Here is a 17453-nt window from a genome sequence, read left to right on the forward strand (position 1 = left end):
ATGCTCAATACCCTATTTGAGAAATTTTTATTTTTTAGACATCAGAAGAACAACAACTTCTTTGAAGTGTCCTATTCTTAATATGATAGATATTACATACCTAATAAATCATTCTATATTCTGAACTAATTGAATTTTAAATATATAAAAATATTATTTTTTTTGTTTTTAAAAGTTTTCTTTTTATCTATATCTAATTGATCTGGAATATATAATGAGAGATTATTGAGGATAAGTAATCTCTTTTTTAGTCTAAGATTAGGACATTAAATTATTATTAGAGACAAAAAGAATCCACGCTCATTATCTTGCCTCCTCCCTTTTTGGGATAACCGAATTACCCCTAGGTAAAAGTAACCCAAGGACTACAACCTTTATTTCGAAAGGTGGATTTAAGTTATCATTCTAAAGTAGAAGAATATCTCTATAATTTTGAATTGCTATCTGAAAGAATATCATCACTCAAATATTGTGATATTTACTTCCCTATTGCTTCTCATCTTGAGAGTTGGTGTAACATTAACAATGTAATGAAGAGATCGATTCCTTAATAAATTAGCAGCACCCTAATGATAGATTTTCTGAATACCATCAATATTCTTTGTCATCATATCCAACAAACCCATTGCATAGAAAGCATCATTTTGCATGTATCATATGTCACATTATTAATTCTTATTATAGTTGCAAAAAATATCAATCCTTTAGATGTATTAAGCAAAATCCTAAAATATAAAGCTATCCACTTCTAGAATGCACAAATGTAAAATTTCAATGGCAAATCCTTTCTCTTAGAAACTTTTCATGTTGAGATTTTGTAGGAAATTGTACATGCATGTATAAGGTTCTTTTATCAAACCTACTGCTTGCTTCTATCCATGTCATTTTTGTATTATATATGTATGCTGATATTAAAAAATATTATCCAATCTAAAGTGCCTATGATTTAGAAATAGTAGACTTCATGTTGCAGTGCAAACATTCTAAAGAAAATAAAGTTACTTTGAAATTTATTAAAAAAAATTCCACAAATTGAATAGAGTTTGGCTCCTCTCCATTACTGGAGAGGCCAGTGAGGCTTAGGATGATAACACATGTCATAAAAAAAATGGATGGTTTAGATTTAAAATTATAATTATTTAATATTTAAAAAAATAAAAAATAAAAACATAAAAAAACAAAGGGTTTCACTCTCCGGAAACATTAACATTCTCCCTATTTTCATCTTCATTCTTCATCTTCACTGTCCTAGGAGAGAGAAAACGAAAACACAACTCATAATCATTGATACAACTTTATTTTCACCCCCTTCATCTATCTCCAGAAACAATGAACTTCATCTATCCTCCACAAATAATAAACTTCATCTATCCTCCACAAATAATAAACTTCATTTATCTTCATCTCCAGAAACAAAAAATAGTGTTATTATCTTCATCTCCAGAAACAAAAAATAGTGTTATTATCTTCATCCATACACACCTTAACTCCTTTCATTAATAGTTATGAATCACATCTTCCTCTGTTTGTTGATTATGTTTGATGTTAATTATTTCTCTCTCATTAAATTCCGGTTCTTATACTATTTACTTTAAACATTTTAATTCTTTGTAAATCAACAAGTTATTTTATGAGTGTTATGTGTTTGAGAAAATGCCTAAAAGTGTATAATGGATAAAAATATGATATTTGTACATAATTTGTATTCATGATTAAAAATGTGTTATTGGTACATCTCCTAACAGATTAAATATTGTGAAAGAATGAAACATGAAGATTTGTTTACAACTTTCAATCAAAAAGTTCACCATCCATTGTATTGCACGAATCAAAATATTAAATTCCATATAAAACTATTCATGTTCAATGTTTTTTTTTGTGGGGAGTTTATTTGTGTTAGTTATTAACCCAATGTTTATATTATTTTCAGAAAATATGAATGTCGAAGGACCAGAGAAATTGGTCAATAGTATTCGTGAGAATATTTCGCAACAAGTAGAAAAGAATGTCATTGACTATACACCACATTTGGGAATGACTTTTGAATCTGAGGTAGCCGCCTATGATTTTTATAATGAGTACAGTTGGAAATGTGGTTTTGGTATTCGCCGAGAATATGCAAATAAAAGTAGAAAAGATGGGGTTGTGACTTCAAGAAAGTTCTCATGCTGCAAAGAAGGAAAACGAGGTGCTGACAAACGTGACTACTTGACAAAACACTCTAGAGCAGAAACCAGAACAGGATGTGAAGCACATATGGTTATTTCACTTGATCGAAATATTAATAAATACAATGTTGTGGCATTTGTAGCTGAACACAATCACCCTCTTCAACCACCAGCATATGTCCACATGATTCGCTCTCATCGACATATATCTGAGTCACAAGCTTTACAAATTGAAATGGCAGATAATTCAGGATTAAAGCCAAAAGACTTTCATGAATTTGTGTCTAAGCAAGCAGGTGGAATAGACATTCTCAGTTATACCAAAAAAGACGGCAAAAATTACCTTCGAACCAAAAGGATGCAGTCCTTAAGGTATGGTGAAGTGGGTGCTTTGTTGATATATTTCAAACGTCAAAGTGAAAATCCATCGTTCTTTTATGACTTTCAAATGGATGTTGAAGACCATATAACAAATATATTTTGGGCGGATGCACAAATGATCAATGATTATGAGTACTTTGGAGATGTTGTCACTTTCGACACTACATACAAGACAAATAAGGATTATCGACCATTGGGAGTGTTCATTGGACTTAATAATCATAGGCAAACTGTTATTTTTGGGGCAACATTGTTATATGATGAAACAATCTCTTCTTTTCAATGGTTGTTTCAAACTTTTCTGAAGGCAATGGGTGGAGAAAATCCTAAAATCATTCTTACTGATCAAGATGTTGCAATGGGTCAAGCCATTTCTTTAGTTATGCCAAAAATATTTCACAGGTTATGCACTTGGCATATAAGACAGAACGCCCTAAGACATGTGAATCATCTATATCAAAATGGTTCTTTTACCACAACATAGCAATCCTATTAGAATATAGTACTTTATTCTTTATTATATTATTATAACAGTACATTTCACTGTGAAGTGTCTAAACAATGTTCTTTAACTTCTATCATATTATGCAGGATCAACTACAGTCCAATTCAATAATTCAACCTTCAAACCATTTAATTCATAATGCAAGCCACTATGAGAGAGGAAGCCAAGTTTTGAGTGCAAGCCAAATTAGCAATGTGACTACAATTCAAATGACTCAATCAAGTCACTTTCAGACACAGTGATATAGGTTTTGGATACATTTTTTGGGTATAGGTTTTGTTGAAATAGTGAATAATTTTTTACATTGGAGTATATTTTGGTATATGTTTGGTTTAAAAGTGGAGAAATTTTCATATTGGAGTACATTTTGGTATAGGTTTGGTTTAAAAAGTAGGGAAATTTTCACATTGGAGTATACTTTTTGTATAGGTTTTATTAAAATGGGAGAGTACGTTTTTTGGTATAGGTTTTTGGAGTACATTTTGTGGATAAAGGTTTTGGAGTATGCATCTTGTTGAAATATTGAAAAAGTTGAGAAATGCATATTGCTCAAAAGGCAAATATTGTCATATCATTTTGTTGTTGAATGTATAAGTAGTATGTTTTCCCATTTCTTTTTTCTGTTTAAATACAAGATGAGTACATTATAACAATGTAGTACAATATGGAGAATTATCTCTAGCCAGTACACCTTACCTGAGTTTACACAGAAAATGATAAACTCAAAGCTCTGATACTCACAAATTATGATTTTCATCATTCTGAAATAAAAAAGTTTGAGCTGCTCGCTGCTTTATCTAACTTGAAAAGAATCAGATTGGAAAAGGTTTCAGTTCCTTCCCTATGTATATTGAAGAACCTGAGAAAATTATCCCTTCACATGTGTAATACAAGCCAAGCTTTTGAAAGTTGTTCTATCCAAAATATTATGCCAAAACTAGTAGAGTTGAGCATTGACTATTGCAATGATCTTGTAAAATTGTCTGATGCAATCTGTATTTCCTCCTTGAAGAAGCTCATCATCACTAAATGGCATAAACTTTATGCATCACTAACTGTCATAACAATGTAGTAGAATATGGAGAATTAGGATCAGAGTACCTTTATAACAAGTTAAATTTTAATAAGCATAATTCTTTCCATGATTTTGTGAAGTCTGCACTAATTTCAAATCAACTAGCTGGTGGATTAAATGGTTATTCTTTCCATTTGTGCAAAGTGAAGTATTCTACCAAACCATAAGTTGTGCAAAGTGAAGTATTCTTTCCATTTGTTGAGATGAAGATAAATGAAGTTTATTATTTGTGGAGGATAGATGAAGTTCATTGTTTCTGGAGATAGATGAAAGGAGTGAAAATGAAGATAGATGAAGTTGTATCAATGATTATGAGTTGTGTTTTCGTTTTCTCTCTCCTAGGACAGTGAAGATGAAGATGAAAATAGGGAGAATGTTACTGTTTCTGGATAGAGTGAGACCCTTTGTTTTTTTATGTTTTTATGTTTTTATTTTTTTATTTTTTTAAATATTAAATAATTATAATTTTAAATCTAAACCGTCCATTTTTATATGACACGTGTCATTATCTTAGGCCTCACTGGCCTCTCCTGTAATGGAGAGGAGCATCACATTTCCACAAAACCGAAAAAAACCCACAACATTTATTGAAAACCAAAAACTTGCATACTGAAAAGTCCACATCATTTATTGAAAGACAAAAACATCCATACTGAAAAGTCAACATCATTTATTGAAATACAAAAACATAAACACATATGGTAATAGGACTTGAATCACATGTCTCAAACGGTGTTTCATTCATGTCCAAATCAATTAAAATATGATTTTTTATTTATAATTTTTTTTCTTTTACTCATGTGATAAAATGTGATGTTTAAGATAGAGAATGGAACACAGTTAAAAACAGGTGATTCTTGTACACGTTAATAGATGTCAAACCTAGTTTGACAAGGACTGTCCAAAGACACAAAATCCAGGGTTTACCGATGTGAACCCTCCATCTATCACAAGGTTATGACTACTAACATACTTGGATTCATCACTTGCCAAGTAAAGAGCAGCTTCAGCCACATCCTTTGGCACAAGACTTGTACCTTTCAGGTTAGAATAAACCGAAAGACAACCTTCATCATCAAGCTTAAAGAAGTTCTTAGCCAAAGGTGTTGCAACAACATAAGGTGACACACTATTTACCCTAATACCATATGGCCCAAGCTCCACCGCTGCATTTTTCATTAACCCCACAACACCATGCTTGGAACTTGTGTAAGCATGTGAAGCTACACCACCTATGGATCCACAAACACTAGCTGTGTTAATTATGCTTCCACTTCTAGCAGGGATCATGACCCTTGCAGCATGTTTTAATCCAAGAAAAACACCAACCAAGTTAACATCTATTACTTCCTTAAACTCAGCTAATGTGTTCTCAACTATGCTGGTTTTGTTCACACCGGTTATACCAGCGTTGTTAAACATGATGTCTAGTTTACCATGTTTGGAAACGGCTGTGTTCACAGCGTTTTCAACATCGTTTTCTTTTGTCACATCGCAATGGACAAAGGAAGCGTTTGATGATTGTTCCAACAAGTCTTTGCAAACAGATTGACCCAAGTTATCTTGGGTATCAGCTATAACAACTTTAGCTCCATGCTTTGAGAAGAGTCTTGCAGTGGCTTCACCTATGCCGCTAGCACCACCAGTGATTAGAGCCACCTTTCCTTCAAGCCTGTAAACAAAAGAAGTTGAGCATATCTTGTTTACTATATGAAAAATAAAAAAATATTTGAAGTGAAGTTTGCAGTATCCTTTACCTTCTTAAAGCAGCTGCGGCTGAAGAAATTGTTGCCATGGATGAGATTCTCTGTGCAAGGAGTGCTGTATTTATATAAGGAAAATGTTAAGTTTAGATCCAGATATTGTTTGCATTGTTTTTTAACCCATCTGTATTACCTAAATATCTATAAATTAAAGAGTATTAAATAAACCCCAACTTTTTGGATGGAGATCCTCCAATAATCTAGTACTTGATGAAATTATGATAGGTGACAAAAAAAACTTTTAAGTGCTATAATTTAAAGTTATTTTCAATAAAAAATTCTCCTCTTATATCTCAGTTCTTAGGCTATAGTTCTCAACACATCTTTTATATCTCAGTTTTGTAAATGTTGTTTAATTTTTAGGCCAAAGTTTTAAAGACTAATCATAGGCTAATTCATCCAAATCATGTTTAGACCACAGTTTTTTACATGTTATAATGTTAGGATAGACTTTCAAATGCAACTTTTAAAGCCACTATTTTCAAATGTCACTTCCAATACCAATTTTTGGACAAGATTTTTATTAGAAAATTTCAAGGCGGTACTCAACTTGTGTTTTATCTTCCCATCCTATTTGAAAAATAAAGTGGTATGCAATTATAATAATGTCTATTGTTTCTCTCAATATATGTAAGGCATGTAGAACAATTTTGACTCCTTTTTCTTACCTTAAATATAAAACAATAATATTAGATTTTGTTAACTATATTCAGAATCAAAATAAAATTTTCTCTTTATATTATTTTTTTATCACGTATGATATTTGATCACTCTATCATTATATTTATCCTGATTGACCATATGGTTCACATCACCCTTAATTTTTCTTACAGTTGATCTAATATATGTAATTATATCAAGTACTATATGGTATTGATACAATGTCAAATGTGTTAAAATTTTGATGCATAAATGGAACTCATATTATATTTGTATAATATCAGTAAAAATAAAATCATGACCATTATTTATTTTTACCATATATCTTAATGCTCATTAGAGAGGATTTCCATCCCAGATCTACTTTGCTGAGGGGAACATCTTCATTTAGAATATTGTTAACATCCGAAGCTGGCCACGTTCACGCAACGTTAACAATTTCAAATTAAACAATGCTTCGATTGTCACATTATTATACACAAATCAAATTTATGAACTTTGTGATTTAAGAACATTATTATTTGATATAGAGATTGGCGAGTATAACTGAGGGTATCTCTAGATACAGATAAGGTTTGCATTGCCCTTTTCATATATTCTATGGAAATGTGTATATAAAGAAGATTGAATAATAAATTCGATAAAAACAAACATGTACAATATCAAACCAGAGAAAAAATGTATATGATAGTATAACATTTTTTTAGATTGTAATTATATTATTCACTATTCATTCTTATCATAATTAATTCTTAAATAAATAATATAAATAAATGTTGAATATAATATATTGTATATAAAATTTGCGCTAATAATATATATTATGTAATATGAGCGAGTGTGTGCTACTATGAGATTCAAATTTCCCTTGAAATTGAATATCTGGAAGCAGCTCACATTATCTCGGAGAGTGTGCATATATTTCTTTAGGATATTTTACAAGTGGTGAGGAAGATTCGAGTCAGGATTGCTCTGAATTGGGTTGTCGATATTAAACATATAGATTGGGAAGGTAACAATGTAGTTGATTCTATAGCTAAGATTGGATCCCACTCATCTGCTAATCTCATGGTGTGGAATTCGGCTATCTTGGAGTGTCAAACGCAGCTTCACTTAGATCGTTGCCCCTCAATCTATTGGAGAATAAAGTTACCATGGAAGCAAGACAACAGTAATAACAGTTAATTAGTTAATCGATTAATTGAGTAAATGTTAATCGATTAATACAACTGTTAATCGATTAATTGGTTAGAAAATTAAGTGAAACATTAGTTGAACAATTATTGTAATTGACACATTTAACACATGTTAAATTGTTTAACAACATGAGTTTATTAACTTGTTAGAGAGTTAGTTAGGCTAGTTGCATTGCTTGTTTTACAAGATATTGTATATAAACAACATTTTCTTGTATCATTTCAATTCAATAAAAATTATACAAATATTCATTTTATGCTTTCACAATATTTTTCGCAATACAATCTAATTTATTTCCTTTTATTTTCAGATGTATAAAAAAGATTCATATTTCCCTTGCAATGGAGGGGAACGTGTGTGAAATATGTGTTACGATATTTGTAAAATATTGTTAAGATCTGAAGCAGCCACGTTCACGTAACGTTGACAATTTCAATTTAACCCATGCTTTGATTATTACATTATTATACACAAATCAAATTAAACAAGTATATGATTTAAGAACGTTATATGAGAGAGGGGATGGAGAGGAGAAGTGAGAGTATAATGTTGATATCATGTTATTTCAATAAGTTAGACCGTGCAATAAAACGTTGGTCAAAATGAGCTAGAGTAAGAAAAGTTATATAGTAGATGAGCCAGAGTAAGAAGTGTAGTAGCACATAATGATTCTTATTTTTACCTTTAAACCATAAATCAAAACAAAATTTCTCAGGATCCTGATTCGAATAAGAAGGATCATATATATTTGAACGCTTGCATGTGCTGACAAGGAATGACATTCAACTTTTATATTAGTGAACCCAGAATTACTTAAACTTAAACACAAGTATTCAAATAATATCAATTTCATTAATCCACATATTATTCAAAGAATATTCTTGTGCATGGATAAGAATCACTTGATCGAGATGAGGAGCAAGAGTGGAATCGTAGAAAGAAGACATGGCACTTGTAACCACAACTCCAACAGTGAACGATGAACCTCTTTTCGCCGAGGTTGACATGGCTTCCTATTTCACCTCCACCACTGTCCGAGCCACCGTTGTTCAAGCCTCCACCATCTTCTACGACACTCCCGCCACTTTAGGTCCCTTTACATATTTCTTTTTATTCTATCATCTTTTCTTTAAATATCTCATCTTTTTGTGTTTCTCTGTCTATATAACCATCTGGGTTCATTCAAATTGCTGCAAGTAATGATCTTTTGTTTTCATAGCTTACTTTCTTAAGTACCCTTTATTGATTCAGGGGTGATGGTCTTTCATTTTAAGCTACACTCTTGTTTTGAGGGAGATTGAAATGTTGGATTGTTGGTGTTAAATTGATTCCTGATTGGGTATGATATTGTATGCAGATAAGGCTGAGAGATTGCTAGTTCAAGCAGCTAGCTATGGAGCACAGATTGTTGTGTTTCCAGAAGCATTCATAGGTGGCTACCCACGTGGTTCCAACTTTGGTGTTTCTATTGGAAATCGCACAGCCAAGGGTAAGGAAGAGTTCCGCAAGTATCATTCTGCGGCCATTGATGTGCCTGGTAAGAGCTATGATCAAAGACTTGCAGTTATGTTTTGTTAGAATAACATTTTTTTTTATTTCCAACCGGTGTTAGTGCGACTTTGATCCAAACCATTGTTTTAAAATGCAGTCACTATACCATAATCGTAGACTATTGAAGGAAAATGCGACAGTGATGTGGTTGTGGACACTAACAAAACCTCAATATCTTGGATTGCAGATGCAAACTACAATTTAAAACCTTGACAGGGATGTAAATAAACAAATGACATAAAGCTTCACCCCATTTCAAAAGCTACCTATGCAAGTATTGAGTAAATTCTAAGATTTGCTTCTAGTGTCAAAGTCTTGTTATCCTGTTGTATACATCTATTTTTTAGTCTAATTGTTCATCTGATATTAACTGGTTATTTTATTCGTAAAAACAAGGAATTAGTCTTCTGACACTTAACTTGTCTGAGAATTATGACTCTTAGAGCCAATTTGGTCTCACCTTAAAGTTGGAGGTGAAAAATTGAGGGACAAGTTCTTCATATAAAAGTTTCATCCCTCAAATTTACACCCTTGTTGACTCTAATAGATCCAAGCTACTGTGAGCACTCACATTCGAATCACATATATTGTATTGTCGCAGGTCCTGAAGTGGATAGATTGTCAGCAATGGCTGGGAAATATAAAGTATATTTAGTGATGGGTGTGATAGAGAGGGATGGATACACACTTTATTGTACCGTTCTCTTCTTTGATTCTCAAGGTCGTTACCTTGGAAAGCACAGAAAGGTCATGCCAACAGCGTTGGAGCGGATTATCTGGGGATTTGGGGATGGCTCAACAATTCCAGTGTTTCAAACTCCCATTGGAAAAATAGGTGCTGCGATTTGTTGGGAGAACAAGATGCCACTGTTAAGGACTGCAATGTATGCTAAAGGTTAGAATTGGATTTTCATCTTTCAATTTCATGCTATGTTATGATCAGCATTATATAAGCTTGTTTTAAAGTGCTTATGCTTGTTTAACAGGTGTGGAGATATATTGTGCACCTACAGCTGATTCCAGGGACCTGTGGCAAGCATCAACGACTCATATTGCTCTAGAAGGTGGGTGTTTTGTTTTGTCAGCAAACCAGTTCTGTAGAAGGAAGGATTACCCACCCCCTCCGGAGTATGTATTTTCCGGCACGGAAGAGGACCTAACACCAGATTCTGTTGTATCTGCTGGGGGTAGTGTCATTATATCACCATCGGGGGCTGTTCTGGCTGGACCAAATTATGAGGGGGAGGCCCTGATCTCAGCAGATTTAGGTAAGCCATGCTTGTTTATTATTTATATTGAACTGTGGTACAATGTTCAGATGTATCACTTTCTTTTATGTCCGTCAGCAAGGAACCACTAATAGTTGGATGTGGCAATCAGCTTGCAGTTCTGGTATTCAGGATGTTTCTGGCATCACATGCCAGAATGTGGGAAGTATTTAGAAGCTTAGGGAGCTTCAGCTTCACCATAGATTTTTAGGTTTGCTATGATAGTAGTTTTGTTTGGTTACTGGTTAGTACTTTTTAGTCTTATCAGGGTTTTGCTTATACTAGTTGTACTACAATAACACTTGAACTACATTATTAAGATATAGGTCTCAGGTCTTTGTATTTTTATTGCATCCATCTATCACATCCAAATCTATTATTAAGAGGTTTCCTTATTTCTCCTCCTTTTTATCTTACCCTATTAGGTTATCCATAATTCCATATAAAAAGAGATAAGACGATTGAAACGATCAACTAAAGTTAAAATGAACCTGATTGAGATTGTTTTTGTTGGGTTCAACAAAACTATGAAAAAACATGATTCAGGTTGTGCTTAAACTTAAGGCCGAACTGCACTATTAGCACATTGCCTTCCCCTATCACTATGAGACTCTTGGCAAGTATGGTAAGGCTTTAGGACTAGTAATATGTCTCTTGGGCTGCCTTAAAGGTCTTCTATGTTGGATTATTTCCTTTGTCTGTGTTCAAAGAATTTGCCTTTTTGAGTTGAATATTACATACTGATTCCTAAAAATGGTACACAGATCTTGGAGAAATAGCAAGGGCTAAATTTGATTTTGATGTGGTTGGACACTATTCAAGGTCTGAAGTTCTCAGCTTGATTGTCAAGGACCATCCAACAAACCCAGTTACTTTTACATCAACATCCACAAAAATTGAAGACCAGACCAAGTAATTTCTTCCTTTCATGATCAGCAACTTCTGAACCTTCAGTTCTTGGAATTGTGCAAAGTTTTAGCCTTTTCTGTAATCACTGTATATTGATAGATGTACCAATATCTTATGGAAACTGAGCTAATTTTGGCTTATTTTTATAAGCTAAAAATTGAAACTTATGAAAAATAAGTCTTGCATCAAAGTTATCCAAAAATGTTCAAATGTATAGAAAAAAAACCTTTGGTTGCAGGCAGGCAGGCAGTATATTGTATTTGTAATTCACTTGATTGATGCAGAGTCTTGTGATGGTGTAAATGCTTGCTATTCAAGATTGTTTGTTTGGACGACTTATGATGATTAGAGATTTGATATTAAAATCATTATGAATAGCTTTTAGAATCTGAAAATTCAAGCTCTTATAATGACTATAGTTACCCATCTATCACATAACTTATTCTAGACGTTAGGAAAGCAATAATTGTTCTAAGAACACAAGGAGATTGCTGAAGAGGTTCTTGTGATTCTTTGGTTCACATACATTTGTTAGGAGATGACTTTATGGTCCATAGTTTGTGAACTATAATCCAAAGATGCTCTTAGTCGCTTATATAAAATGCTAGCTAGTACAAAGCTGTTGTATGCAATTCTATTCAATGTTTACATTTTTCTTGCTATAGGTTTAACAGTTAAGAAATATACTGATATACCAATGATAAGCCTTCAATATATTCAACTTAAGAAAACCTCTGGAAAGAAATCATTTACAATTTGGAACAGAAATAGTACAAAAGCTGTCTATGAAACTAACTATCAAAACTCTCTAACATCCAGAATTTCCACCCTCTTACTTCAGATTGTTACCCTCCAAGAGAAGAGCTTTTTCCTCAGCTTCTCCACCAGGATACTGCAAAGTTAATGCTTGATCATTTCTCCAAATAGGATTGGCACATGACATACAATATCAGCGACCCATGATAGAGCTGTAGCTCTAAGGTTCATCCTTATCATCATCTTGTTTCTGAGCTTGTGAGAGAAATTTAGTTGACCTTTCGGGATCATTGGAGATTTCCTTAAAATTTATACCAAAGTCCCTCTTCCCGCAACTGGTTGTTCCTTTGTTGAAGCAAATACTTCCCCATTGAATCATCTCAGACAAAGATTTCCTCCCTGTACTTTCTTCTTTGTCGGTTGAGACTCTTTTTGAATCATGTTGAGCAACATTTTCATGAGCAAAGCTACTCTTGTAGCCGCTACTGTCATCATCCTGCTTTAGTTCAATGGAATGGAGATCACTGCCGTCATCTGAGTCATCTCCTTCATGCTCTACACCATCTCCAGCATTCAAATCATTCTCTTCCTCTGCAATTTGGAATCTTCCATTGATTTCATTGAAATAATTCTCAAGACCCTCTACTCTTTTGAAATCTGGAGAAACATCCCCATTTTCTTCTTCTTTAGTTCTCATATAACCCTCAAGCTTATTTCTCGCCTTCTCTAGGAAATCATTTTTCTCCTCAAATTGATATTTAGCCTCTGAAAGCTTCATATGGACTCTCTCCTCACGCAAAACATCTGCTAGCTGAAGCATCTCCCTCTCCTTTTCCACTTCTTCTCGAACTTTAGCCGACTCCCTTTTTAGTTCTTGTACCTGAGCTCTGTCTTCTCCGATACCTCTGGCTAGTTCATCACAAATTTGCTCCATAATCTCTTTTGCACGCTTTTCCCTCTCTAGCTCTTTGGACATTTTTAAATGTGAAGCTTTTACATTGGCCATTTCTGTGGCAATCTTCTTAATGAACCGTTCAGTTTGCCTTCTTAGCTTCTTCTCCACCTCAAGCTCTTTAGCTACATTTTTTATAGCATCGTGAATCTTTTCTTGCTCTCTTCTTTTCCAAGCAGCCTTTTCTTCAGCAAAACGCTTTATGACATGCTCAATTTCATTCTGATTTGAGTGCTGTTGTTCGATGAGTTGATCAATTTGGTGGCAGACCCGATCAAGCTCACAACCCAGAGCTAAGATGAGGGACATACTTGATGACTGATGCTCTCTAAGGCACACTTGATTTAACACCTTTAGAAGCTTCTTCGATGTAGATAAACCATTTCTTGCTTCCCTCAGACAGTTCTTGTTTCTTTGCTGATTTTCTGCCTCCTACATCTCCAGTTGTTAACATATTTAGTTCAGCCTCATCCTTCTCAATAACAGGATAAGAAAAATATTAAGAAATCATTAAATGTCAGATTCTACCACATGCCCTTGGTGTGAGATATGTTTCTTAATGATGTGTGTAAAGCACTATTCTAAACAAATAATTGGATAATGAGATGATCATTAATTCATTATGAAAAGGAAAATGATGACCAATATGTTTAGTTACTACAGTTCTAATTTGTTTGATAAAGTACTATACAGTATACACACTCTACCTCAATTAATAAGGCACTGCTATGAGCACCCAAACCCTTCAAATAGTAATCACCAGAGTGATGCTGATGAGATAATGCTGACACTCTTCTTTTGCAGCTATCACCTTCAAACACTTTCATTCTCTGCACAATCAAAAACCTTTATGCCATACCCAATGGACCAATAAAACTGAAAAAGTGATACTTTGACATGAATTTTACCTCTGAAGTAGGACTATATGATGGATCTGACATATGTGGCCGAAACAAACCCGATCTGGACATACTCGAAACCTTTTCTCTGCTTCTGGGCATAGTTTCCTTACAGCTTCTCGTTCGGTCAACTTCAAAGTCCTTATTGGCCCTTGAAGGAGAAAAATCATTGATTTCCCAGAGTGTAGCAGCTAGTTTTCTAGCAGAGACAGAAACTTCCTTGTCTTTGAAGGGTACACCAGAGCCAGAAGAATGCAAAGATTGAGTTGCCATAGAAGGAGAACTTGTCTTACTCTTCCACATAGGTGCTAAAACCTTCCTTTTCCACTACCAAAATGACTCTTTTGAAACAGTATCTTCTTTTGAACTTGTCTAATCTTGTTGTGGTTGTTGTTGTTCTCTTTAAAAACCTGGACTTTGTTGATGCTAAGAATGAGATTGTTTGTCTGAATCTGACATAAGGGCATGGTGATGAAACTTGTGTCCTAGACTTGCATGATTTACATGAGGATTTTGGAAATGGGTTAAGTTTAGTTACTTAGTTGCACAAAGTTGTATGTGTCAGTTCAAGATGTGGTCACCATAATCATGTTACTTTTTTCTAAATTATTTTTTTGGGAAGATATAGGAATTAAACTATTAGGCCTTGTATTTAGCAAAGTGGGTCATGAAAGATCTTCTTTTTTTCTTCTTCTACTACTGTTGCTAGTTACTGCTTTTCTTTCTACTGAGGCTAATGATTTGAGTGTGTAAAGGGTTTGATGACCTTAGAATGTGGGGCAGGTGCAGGTGCAGGTGCAAAATGAAAGATAAGTCTGAGGGATGGAAATAATAAAAGGAAGCTTTAACTTGTGTTGAGAAATATGGGGCAGGTGCATGTGCTTCTGAATTGTCATACAATTTCAACTTTAAGATAAAACAAAGATAAATTCTTCAAACTTTGTCTCAAATCATGTCTAGGACCATAACAACCGAGGCAAGTGCATGTATTTACTTTTTTCAGCTTAAAATGTTTTACTGAATGAAAATTTGTTATTGAGTACACTTTTTTCTCATTTTTTGGTATTGATTCGTACATTTATTCATTTCAGCTGAATTCCTATAATTTAATGCTTTTAACCCTGACCTCACCTGGAATGTTCTTCATATCTGTCCATTGCGGACTTTTTACTGCATCTCATATCACCATTTTCTTCAGCTTATAAACCAAGTCTAATTGGACCCGTCCCAACAATCTTTTTTATACTAGTTTATAAAATACACTAACTCATTCACATAATAAAAAATAGATAGATGTAGTTATTATAACTTTCAAAATTATTAAACATTCCAACACAAATAAACTTTCTAACATGTCACTTTTAATCAAGCGCACATGCTTAATACAAAATATATTCTTTTAGTTTTAAATTTTAAATATTTAAGGTTATGCATGATTAAATAAATTACGTAAAATTTGATCACAATTTTGCTAAAATATCCCTATTGAATTTTCATATATTTTCATAGTTAATTTCTCACCATAAATTCGATCATAATTCCAATAAGTGGAGAAATAAAATCTGGTACAAATTATGAAGAGAATAATTAATAAGAGAGGAGTACATTGAAAATTCGAGAAAGTGGGGAGAGTATTTTCATCCCAATTTCACACAAAAAAATATTAAGAGAGAGTAGTACATTGAAAATTTGAGACAATTTGAAAGAGAAATTATAAATGATTATTAAATTACGTGGTAAAATTTTTAAAATGATAGATTTGGAAAAAAACCTCAGCTAATTTGTCAAGATTTTATAAAATATCAAGATATATGAAATAAGATAAAATTCAAAACATCACAAGTTTTAGAACAAATAAATTAGTTAGTAAGATTCCTTAGTAAATGGAGTGGTGATTGTGGTTAGAGAATGTAATAAAACATTGAATGCTAAATCATTAGGTGTCATAGACGAGTGATAATTGTCTTCACAATTTGATGGTTAGGATAATCATGAGAGGGAGAAAACTCAAGATTAGAGTCAAATTGAGACACATTATATTGATGTTTCAGAAAGAAAAGTACTTAAGATATAATTGATAACATTCATCTTTTGAATATGTCATTTGATAACATTCATCTTTTGAATATGTCATTCCTTACGAGTTGTGATTAGTTAGGAAAATATTTAATACTTAAAATTTTAATTTAAATATATTTTTAATCCGTCATTATTCATGACACATTGAATGTTATATATTGCGTGACAGATGATGTGCTACCATACATACAAGTAAGGCTCAGTTGGGAGTTGAATTTTGGAGAGAAATAGAAGGTTTGAGAATAATCTCACAAGTGTATTTCATAATTCTCAAGCTTTCATTTTCTCTTCATTCCCCTCCAAAATTCAACTCCGAAATTAATCCTAAACGAAGCAAAGCATACATAGTGGTATCACTTGGCAGTTATGTCTGTAATAAATATGCCAGAACATGCACAACTATTACATTTATACTAAGTTTATCTTTTTCTTTCATGAAGCCTCCTTCAGCTTTTATCACTTACTCCTCTTTACATCAATTCTCTCAGGTCCACATAATAGATATACCTCAAGGACAGAACCGAGAGTTTAAACCCAATTGAATGAGTAACTTTTCACACCTAATTTTGTTACAGTTGCTAAGAGCATTCACATTTGTGTTTGGAGTTGGTGACAAGCATTATTGTTTTGCCTACATAAGAAACTAATAGCAAGTCAAATAATTTATGGAAAATGCTAACATTATTTAAGTTCAATTTTTCGTGCTTCACATGCTCATGTTGTAGAAAAATGTCCTTATTTTAAGCATTGCTAACAAGGGAACCAAGATTTAATATATGGTTGATTTTCTATTCATTGATGATGATGATAATAATAACAATAATATTAATGATAGGTTATTAGCAGATCTAGTCAATAAGAAATAATAGGTGGAAATAAATAATAATAACTAGTATAAAATATAAATCACAAAAGAACAAAATATTACAAAAAAGTAATAAAAATAAACATATTAATTACATTTTTTTATTTTTGCGACACAAAAGTTAATTAGGAAAATAGGTGATATAGTCATATAGATTAGGTACAAATCTGGTCATAACCGTTTGCATCATTCATTAGGTACAAATAAATTGTATAGAAATTTGAGAACAAATATGGTCCCATGGTCTAGTGGTCAGGACATTGGACTCTGAATCCAGTAACCCGAGTTCAAATCTCGGTGGGACCTTATTAACATGTTTTTGCTCTGTTGCATAGGTCATCATTTCCTTTATTTTCACTTTTTTTTGTAAGTTTATAGTTGGAAAGTTGAGGTAAACTCTTAAATAATGTTAGTTTCATTTCAAA

The 17453-nt window shown here is 32.9% G+C and overlaps 4 protein-coding genes and 1 non-coding gene across 5 annotated transcripts; 3 read left to right on the forward strand and 2 right to left on the reverse strand.

Annotated features, from left to right (window-relative positions):
- Positions 1936-3165, forward strand: LOC109354032 (protein FAR1-RELATED SEQUENCE 5-like). Its single transcript, XM_019596385.1, has 2 exons — positions 1936-2951; positions 3141-3165. The coding sequence occupies exons 1-2, from the start codon at positions 1936-1938 to the stop codon at positions 3163-3165; spliced, it is 1041 nt and encodes a 346-aa protein (XP_019451930.1).
- LOC109353567 (secoisolariciresinol dehydrogenase-like) lies at positions 4972-5955 on the reverse strand. The gene is made up of 2 exons (XM_019595902.1): positions 5887-5955; positions 4972-5801 (listed from the first exon to the last, which is right to left on the reverse strand). Exons 1-2 carry the CDS (start codon positions 5922-5924, stop codon positions 5012-5014), a joined length of 828 nt encoding a protein of 275 aa, XP_019451447.1. The 5' UTR covers positions 5925-5955; the 3' UTR covers positions 4972-5011.
- LOC109353638 (bifunctional nitrilase/nitrile hydratase NIT4B) lies at positions 8584-11809 on the forward strand. The gene is made up of 5 exons (XM_019595974.1): positions 8584-8839; positions 9107-9286; positions 9902-10195; positions 10287-10568; positions 11333-11809. The coding sequence occupies exons 1-5, from the start codon at positions 8695-8697 to the stop codon at positions 11482-11484; spliced, it is 1053 nt and encodes a 350-aa protein (XP_019451519.1). The 5' UTR covers positions 8584-8694; the 3' UTR covers positions 11485-11809.
- On the reverse strand, positions 12165-14442 carry LOC109355253 (uncharacterized protein At5g41620-like). The gene is made up of 3 exons (XM_019598303.1): positions 14094-14442; positions 13893-14015; positions 12165-13617 (listed from the first exon to the last, which is right to left on the reverse strand). The coding sequence occupies exons 1-3, from the start codon at positions 14385-14387 to the stop codon at positions 12454-12456; spliced, it is 1581 nt and encodes a 526-aa protein (XP_019453848.1). The 5' UTR covers positions 14388-14442; the 3' UTR covers positions 12165-12453.
- Positions 17263-17334, forward strand: TRNAQ-CUG. The gene has a single exon. It is a non-coding gene; the product is annotated as a tRNA-Gln (tRNA).

Source organism: Lupinus angustifolius, chromosome LG08, assembly GCF_001865875.1.
Source record: "Lupinus angustifolius cultivar Tanjil chromosome LG08, LupAngTanjil_v1.0, whole genome shotgun sequence".
Taxonomy (NCBI): Eukaryota; Viridiplantae; Streptophyta; class Magnoliopsida; order Fabales; family Fabaceae; genus Lupinus; species Lupinus angustifolius.